This window comes from Gossypium hirsutum, chromosome D02 (genome assembly GCF_007990345.1).
Source record: "Gossypium hirsutum isolate 1008001.06 chromosome D02, Gossypium_hirsutum_v2.1, whole genome shotgun sequence".
Taxonomy (NCBI): domain Eukaryota; kingdom Viridiplantae; phylum Streptophyta; class Magnoliopsida; order Malvales; family Malvaceae; genus Gossypium; species Gossypium hirsutum.
In genome coordinates this window covers 30343477-30353105 of record NC_053438.1, presented here as the reverse complement: position 1 = coordinate 30353105, position 9629 = coordinate 30343477, and the positions used below count along the sequence as shown (strand labels likewise).

The following is a 9629-nucleotide window of genomic DNA, read 5'->3' as shown; positions in this document are numbered from 1 at the left end:
ATAAACACCCAATTTTAAGTAAATAATTACTTAATTAATATATCAGATCCATAACAGAAACATGCAAGATATAAAATATGCACATGATTTTATCTCAATATTCATGAAAACATTAGTTGATCAGGCTAACGGAATATAAAAAATGGAATAAAAGAAAGAGATAAGGAAATTGCTCATTGATAAATCATTGAAGCGCGACTTCGGAACAATCTCCGCTCACAAGCGTCTTCACATCAGAATAGAAAAGTTTCAACTAAGCGACCATAAAAATAAAGCTAAAGTGAAATAAAATTGTCTATCTAAATAGGACTAACATCTCACTAGTCTAATCCCCCTCCTAATGGGATTATAAGGCTAGTTATATAGGCATACATTAGGGTGTTAGGTATCTAAAATGTCCTTAGAGTGATTAGGGTTTAATTAGGTTGCATAACCCTAAGTGACTGTCCAAATTCGACTGATTATTTCCAATTTTGGTTGTGACGTCGAGGAACTCCTCGTCGCAACGTCGTCGTCGAGATTTTCTTCCCATATTCGTCACATTGTCATAACATGGAGAAACTCATCGTCACGATGTTGAGTGATTTTCAGCCCCGACAACTTCCTTGTTCGATTTTTCGACATGAACCTCTTTGTGTTGTGACATGACCATCGTCCCTTGTGCTCCTCAACCTGAAATGGAATCCTACACACTCAAATGGCCTATTAGTCTTACCCGAGGCCCAAATTGGCCTAATGGATCATCAAAATACTAAAAAGTGTGTAAAAATGTTTATTTTGCAATAAAATGAATCAAAGCTAAGAAATACAAAAATACAATAAAAGATATTAAAATGCCTAAAAAATAAGCTCGTTAAGTGCAAAAAATTACTTAAATTGCCACTACAATTTGTGGCAGGTCAGTATAAAATTAGCCCTCAAAGTTTACACATTTTGTCAAGTTGGTCCTAATTTAACAATTTATCATACAATATTTGTGTAAATTTGTAAATGTTGAGGCTGAATTTATTGAATTTATTAGAATTAAGGTCAAAATGACAAAATATGTAAACATTTAAGGTTGAATTTGTTACTATACCAATTGAAATTATGTACAATTGACGGAAACTATTAACGTCGTGTTTAATTATCTTTAACTGCTCATTTTTGAAATGAAAAGGACTAAATTATTCTAATTTTTTGAGAGAAGTTAATTTACTTGAATTCAAAATTAAAAAAAATTAGAGAATTTTTTAACTCATATTTACAATAAAATATAAAATTTTACATAAAACATTGTGCGAATAAGATCGCAAAACGTATCCTTATTTAACAAAGATATCATAATTCACTATTGTATTAAAAACATAAAATTTTGGCCCAATAAATATTTAAAATACAGACATAGCACGTGCAATTTTCCCAAATCACGATGAAAAATGGAAACGTGAATAATATATTACTAATTTTCTTTAGGAGCTGAAAGTAGATACGCCAAGATTCTACTTTACATTATATTTTTATATCTACGGTAATTTACAGTCATAATCATTATAAAATAGGGCCCGTCATATTTTAATTATTTAATTTCTTTTCTAAATTTAATTATTATAAATAAAATAAATTTTCGAATTAGTTATTTTCGTTAAAATTTGTGTTTTTAACGAATAATTGATGTGACACATTAACACGTTGAGTGACTAACATGTTAATTTTTTATTGACTTTTGACTAAAGTTTGAAACCTTCCTATAATTAGTCCAAAACTCTCCCCTAAACTTAATAGAGAAATCCCTAAACTTTAGTCAAAAGTCAACAAAAAAATACGATATGTCAGTTACTCAGTGTGTTAAAGTACCACATCAACAATCTGTTAAAAGAGAACGTAAATTTTAACAATACTTATTAATTCGCACAATTATCTTATTTAAAGTAACTAAATTAAAAAATATATTTTAAGGTAACTAAAATAAGACAAATAAATAAAAGTGATCATGGATGTAATTTACTCAAAAACTAATAAAAGTATTACATGAAAAATCAAATTTCGATATTGTGATCTCAGCCGTTGGACTATCCTAAGTATCTTCTGCATCATTGTAGAATCATTGAGGAATAATATACAATATCAATAAAGGTTTCATTAAAAAATTACAAGTACAATTATAAGTATATTTATATTTTCAATTAAAAATAATATAGTATTCAGATAATCATAATAGGAATCATCTTTATTTTTGAATTATAAACTTATACACATATTAAAACTAAAATTAAAATTAAATCTTAAAAGTTGTACATATATTTTAAGACTCATGCACCCTTATAAAAAGTAAATAAATGTTTAACGTAAATAAAAGAAAATAATTTATTTATATTTTAATATTTTCTATCTTCAAAAAATATTTTAATAGTTTCAAGAGAAATCCTCAACACGTTATTATGAACTTTTAAGATATAGTTTTGTAATTAAACTAACATTCAAATTAATCTATATCTATATACATGTAATTAATTACTGTTATGAATCAATTAAACATTAAATTAATTAAGTAATGATTAAAATAATATTGCTTTATAAAAGAGAACATATTATTTATCCCCAAAATCTATCTATTAAATGAATTTTAAATAAAAGGACAATTTTACCCTTTATTAATTAGTTTTTTTTGTTATCTTTAATCTTTATATTCAATAATTAGTTATTTAGCTATAAAAATATTTTTACTATTGTTAAATTAAATTACAAATTGCTATATTGAATTGTTTTTTTAATTAAATGTTAGACGTAATGTATTTTTCAATTAATATATATTTTTAGAAGTTACACGTTAAATTATATGGAATAAATCTATACAATATTTACATAAGAGGACATAAAACAAAATAAATATAAATAAAGAACTCATACATTATTTACATAAAATACAACTTGAACTTAAGTTCCCAGAAAGCCTCAACCTTACCATTAAACTAAAGTCTCATTGGTTATTAAACTTTTCACCTGTTATAAATTATATTTATAATTTAGTTTATCTTCTCTTTTACTTATTTTATTTCTTATTTAATAATTTTATTTATGTAAATGCATGTTAAATATTTAAATATTTAATTTTAATATTAATTGTGAGGTTTTTTTTACATTTTATAGTTGAATGAATTTTTTTCATCATAACCTTCTAAATAATGATTTACATAAAATAGTTTAACAAACTGATCTTTAAGGTTAATATATACTTGAACTAAATATAAATTTTAATCGAAATAAAATATTTTTATGAAACAGTTATATATATTTAATTATATGGCCATTGTAATTAAAATTTCATTATTTTATAATTAAAATTTCATTATTTTGTAGTTAAAAATAAAATTAATAGAATATATTTTTAAATAATCTCATAAACTTTGCTTTATTTTTACATAATTTTTAAAATTACCTAGTCTTTTATACCTCATGAATAAAAAATAATATATTTTAACATATTCAAACTTATATTTTCTTTAAAATTCTTTAATACGGGTAAATATACACTAAATTATAAATAAAATATTAATTTATTTTATAAATAACATAAGAGGGAGGTGAAGGTGAACACGTGAAGGATGGTTGGTAAAGTAAATACTTAGTGGGGGACAAAGAAAAACAAATATGTGCATTCATTATGTGTCAGTGCTGACCCTACCTTTCGAGACCTAACAAATATTTTAATTCATTTATAAACGACAAATTTTTTAAAAGTGCTCGTCAGCTCCTGCCTCCATTTAATTATTTGGCTTATAGGTACAAAATGTTGTCAGGAAAAAACGAAAAAAAAAAAACTAAATTCGCACTTAATTTATGGTATTGTTAATAAAAAAACCATTGAAGTCTCGTTAAGAGTTTTCATCTTTTAACTATATTTATAGTTAAAATTAATTCACGAATTAATTTTTTTCATAAAAATTATAAAATTTATTAAAAATATTAAAATTTATATAAAATTATAAAAATATGGAAAACTTATAAATATTATAAAAATTATTATAAATTATTAAAAACATATTAAAATTCAAAAAAAAACTTATAAATAATAAAAAATTCAAATAAATTATAAAAATAAAAATTATAAAAAAAGTTACTTGAACCCCTAAAATTATAATAAACACATGACATCATGTTAACTGTCGGATAATATGAATAATTGTCAATTGTTATGATCATTTCCACAACGGTAAGTGTGAGGTCCTCTCCTTGATAAATTATTTTTTTTTTTTTAAATTTATCTCCAATTTTTTAAAGATAGTACAATATTTTGGACCTTGAAATGTTGAAAACTATTTGCTTAGTATTGTATGATATAAAGTATTTTTTATGCTATTAGATACTATCAAACCAAAATTTTATTATCCAATTGTTGCAAATATTAGTATATGTCAACATGAAATATTTTGACCAAAGTTTTCATAACCAGGCCGATGGTTGAACTAGTCAATCACCAGTTTGACCGATTCAATTAAATAAATCATTAAAAAATTAAAAAATATTTTAAAAAATCTAATTCAACCACTCGATACCCTTGTCAATTGTGAGGAATATTCCTACTATCAAATGGTTGGTCTAACGTCACTAGGCCGTGTGGACTAGAAATAGGTTAAATTCAAGCCATTTCTTTCACCCAATTCAAGCACACCCTTACAAGCCATTTGCACATATGACCAATGTATCAAAACATACCAAAACATATATAATATGACCAATTCAAATGACCAAATGTCATTCAACCAATATGCCATATAGTGCACCTCAAAAGTAAGCATTCAACTTAACTACACATATGCATAATTGGTCACATTGCTACCATTTTAAAATGTACCATACTTAACTTATACCATGTTAACACAACTTACCATTTTAACTATTGTTCTCATGCATCTCAAACACACATATACCTTAACTTATACATATTTGACCATAACTCATCCATATATTTTTTGCTTAATTCCATACCAAGTTATACCATAATTGACCACATTGAACTACACCAACATATACCCAATTGGTCATTTTTTATACAAACACACTTAACTAAATTCCACATTCAAGCATACCTTAATTAACCATATTGTAAACATGCTAAACTTACCTCTTTGATCATAAAACCATGCATCAACTTAACCATATTAACACCAACCATTAAGATACCATAAGTACATTAACCGTAATGACGCTTATACATACCAAGACAATAACTAGATCATTTATACACAAATCCACCTATACATGCCATTATAACCTTGATCAAGACATCAGAATCTACCAATATAATCAATGGATAGTGTGAGAGATCCCCGACGAGCTTTCAAACTGATTGAGCTTCCGATAATCTATAAAATAAAGGAAAAATAACTACATAAGCAATGAATGCTTAGTAAGCTCATATAAACTTAAAATATAAGATTTCATTTTAATAATGAACTTTATAGGGTAATTATAACCTATACCAACTTTACAAAGTTTATCAAACTTTATAACAATCAACTCATAAATGAGTAAGTTCATCAATATCACATATAGTTTTTCATTCCTAACATAATAGGATTTTATAAGACTTTGAACCCTTCCATATACTTACTTTCCATTGCATTTACTTACTTTCCATTGCATTTACTTTAGCTTAATAACAACATCAATTCACTAATTAGTATATTTCACTACAGCAAAATAGACTTTTAGCGGTGCTTTTAAGTGCCAGTAAAAGTATTAGCGGCGCATTCACAAGCACCGCAAAAAGTGTCGCTATAGACAATGCCGCTAAATTTAGCAGCGTTTATGTGAAAAACGCCGCTAAATATCATGGCCTTTAGCGGTGCTTTTATCACAAACGCGCTAAAGATAATGACCTTTAGCGGCACTTCTATCACAAACGCCGCTAAAGATCATGACCTTTAGCGGCGCTTCTATCAAAAATGCCGCTAAAGGTCATGACCTTTAGCGGCGCTTTTTATCACAAACGCCACTATAAAACAAACCTTTAGCGACGCTGTTCGCAAAAACGCCGCTAAAAACATAACCTTTAAAAGAAGATATTTTAATCAAACAATATTTATTTTTATGATAAATATTATATTATGTTTTATTTTTTAAAATTTAACTTTAAATATACTTTTAAGGATAAATAAAAAATATTATTTAAATTAAATTTTCTATGAAAATTTTAACCTTAAAACTAAATATAAAAATTAATGAATTTAGTTTTAGAATTTAAATTAATAAATTAATAACACAATTAAAATCCAAAAGTTAGAACTCAAGTTGTCGTAAATATTAAAGTAAAAATAAAAATTTAAAATCAAAACTAAAATAAATAATACATATGAGAAACAGACTGACTAGTTAAACCTGCCTATGACTGTACACATTGCAAGGTAATAAAAAATACAATGCAGTCTGCTGCACCATCTTTGCTCTGCAAGTTTCATTGAAGGCATTCCAAACTATATCCTGCAATATAAACATGCATTATTCATAAGAAAGATAAAAGGTACAAACCACACATGTAGGGAGAGGAAAAGTGAAAGAAAACAGAAATTTATGCGTGTAAATACAAAATGCTTCAAACACAACCTAATTGTGATTCATAATAAATATTACCTCCACTTCTGCTGAAGAGTAAGCTGGATCCAAGTTCTGAAACAGAACAAGTTTTCCAAACTCGTGTTCATCCCGTAAACTTTCTTCCCAAGGCTGAAACAATGTACGAAGCAGTTTAAGATCGGCTTAAAGAATGTAGACTAATTTTCCCACAAATAACAGCAGTCAAAGTAGGCTATGAAAATAATTTAAACAACTGGTTTAGGAGTGATAGAGGAGTGCTTACAAGTTCTCCAAACCATTTGCTCCTATCCTGTAAGCATGAATAAACAGCAAAATATAAGTACTTCTTCATAAGAAATATCCACATCAATGAGAACAATAGAGGGATAACAGGATAGTAAATCTGCAATAAGGAGGAAAGTAGAAACTTGCAAGCATGATATTGTACAGGATGATGAGGATTAAACAAATAAATTTATTCATCCAAAAAGAATACGAGTAGAAGCAAGAACCAAGTAGGAGAAACAATCAAATGAGACCACATTATTCTTCCAATACATGTTAAAAGAAATTGAAATTTGAGATCATGTGATTTAAAAAAAAAGATCCAACGCAGGAGGGAAAAAAATAGGCTATAAATGAGGTGAACAAAGAAAGAAAAGGTGTCACAAGATTTACCTATCACCTATATAGTAATACAATAATTGCAACAAAGCCATCACGTCAAACAATAGCATAATAACAATTGAAATTTGCAAAGTAATCACATCTTTCTTAACAAATTAGTAATTGTCATTGTGTGTCTTTCAATGCAACTAACAATCAAATATAACGTGCTAAAACAAAGCATGTATCTCAAAATAAAGGATACTGATTCATCAAAGATGTCTTTCCCACTCTGAAATAGAAGAAAAATATCAAAAGGAATTAAGGATACGACAATTACAAACAAATCAAGACTGTAAAAATAAAATAAAATAAAACATACCCACTATCACCATATAAAGGTAATTAACTCAATAAGGCATACTCAAAAAATTAGCCACATAAAGGTTTAACATTCCTAATAATTGAGGGGGGCAGAACAATTGGCTTGAAGTAAATATCGCAAAGGATTATAGAGAACTAATCAAATATTGCACAACAATGTGAGAAAAGGAAATCATTAATCTATTCAATACCTTGAAGTAATTCTCCACAAAATTGGGATCCCTAAGAGTTGAATGCCGATGCTTGGAAGGTCCAATGACTGTTGATGTGGGTGATCCTCTTATACCATGATTGTCAAAACAATGGCTACTAACAGATGAAGAGGACTGTTCAGGACAGGAAATTAGTGTGGGTGATCGACCATTTCTCTATGCTTATCTCTTCTACTATATAACCATAAACTGCAAGCTAACTAAATGCATCAACAAATATATTGTCGCAGCTCCTGCACATTAATAGACAAATAAAAAATTAGTGAAGGCCTTAACATCATAGATTACAGCAAAGAGACCAGACAATCAATAATGGTTAAGAATATTTATAAAATACAATTTACAGGGTATTTTCGATTTCGTTAACTCTTCTCAAACAAAAACGAGACATGAAGCAGGAAAAACCAAATAATTGATTTTTCTTGAAAGTTAACATCTCAAAAAAAAATATATTGATAAGAACAAGCTATGGAAAAATATCCATATTTTCAGACACTAGAAAACTGTAAAATAGTGTCTGCAATGTTACTTTTGTGAGATATAAAAAATAGAATATGTTGCATTAGTAAGGAACAAGAAAAAGAACCTGCAAGGGTATGTAATCTAAACATTGGTAACATCCTTGGTTATAGATTTCAAGAAAATCTCAGATGGTTAACTCGAGCTAATAGTCACAATCCAAAACTACATACAATTGAACCAAAGAAAAACTTGATCAACATAAACAAATGTCAATCAAAATCTTAAACAAACCATGTTTGGGTTTCAAGTACCCATGTAGCTTGTTTTTGAAACTACCCTCAGGTGCCTTTTCCAAACCAATCCAAGCCTTATTCATCTATAAAAAAAAACCATGTACGCATTAAAAGAAACACACAGAGGACATTTCACTTACACGTTGAAGTCAATGTAAGGATGGAATAAAAGGGGTATTATTACCTTGTTCGAAACGAAATCAACAAGAAGTTCAGCATTGGCATTGAGGGGCTGCTTGGAATTGGATGACATTTTCTTCCAAAGCTCTTTCGCAGTGGAAAGGGTGTTAGCTGTGGTGGATTTTGAGGCATAATGGCCAATGGATCTGCTAAAGCACCAGATTTTCCCTTTAATTGGGAACACTACCAATCTCAAAAAAATATACTGAAAGTAATAGAAATAAAAAAGAACACCTCTTGAATAGGAGGAAGTGCGGCTTTTCTAAGTTTTTCTCTTGACATTTTCCCTTGATATCCTCTTTCACTTCTTGTTCTTCAATGGAAAGAAAGTACTGATTTTTCTTCTTCTTATTCAGAAAGATCCAATTTCCTTTTCCTTCTACTGATTTCTTATTCAATGGGAAGTTTCAGTCTTCTCTTTCACCTCCTCTTCCTCCGGTTTCTTGTCATCTAGGGTTTCCGTCGCCATAGAAATCACCAGTAAAATTAAAAGGATACTGTATGTTCCCTTGAAAGCCTAAAATTAAAAGAAACCCTAACAGATGAGAGAAAAGGAGTAGAGGGCCAATTCTTCATTGCTTTTGTAAAGTTCTTTTTAAAAGTGCTATGGGAAAGTACTTTTGAGAAGTACTTTTGAAAGTGTTTAACATTACTAGTAAAAAGTGTTTTTGAGAAATAAAATGTCCATTTTAGACATGTTATTATCAAGTAACAAATATGCATTTAAATTATATTTAAATTAGTTAATATTATAATATTTTAGTAATAATATAAAAAATATTATAACTTGTTGTTAATATTTTATATATGAAATATAAATTGTAAATATTTTTAAGCAATAAATATTATTTATGTATAAAATTTAATTAGAATATATAAACTATATTTTAAATATTTAAATATAACCATTAAATATTTGTAATTAGTATTTTAAAAA

General features: G+C 27.6%; 1 protein-coding gene across 14 annotated transcripts; it reads right to left on the bottom strand.

Annotated features, from left to right (window-relative positions):
• Positions 1-5127: 5127 nt before the first annotated feature.
• Positions 5128-9274, bottom strand: LOC107910272 (protein ANTI-SILENCING 1). 14 transcript variants are annotated; one of them, XM_041089334.1, is made up of 9 exons: positions 8927-9270; positions 8697-8838; positions 8511-8595; positions 7737-7990; positions 7068-7453; positions 6839-6865; positions 6613-6705; positions 6361-6462; positions 5128-5345 (listed from the first exon to the last, which is right to left on the bottom strand). In XM_041089334.1, exons 5-9 carry the CDS (start codon positions 7113-7115, stop codon positions 5268-5270), a joined length of 348 nt encoding a protein of 115 aa, XP_040945268.1. In that variant the 5' UTR covers positions 7116-7453; positions 7737-7990; positions 8511-8595; positions 8697-8838; positions 8927-9270; the 3' UTR covers positions 5128-5267. The 14 variants fall into 14 exon arrangements, 8 of the variants coding, with proteins under 8 accessions (XP_040945268.1, XP_040945267.1, XP_040945265.1 ...); XM_041089333.1 differs by having other exon boundaries at positions 6988-7453; positions 8927-9267; XR_001687572.2 differs by having other exon boundaries at positions 6352-6462; positions 6839-7453; positions 8927-9274.
• Between the last annotated feature and the right edge of the window lie 355 nt (positions 9275-9629).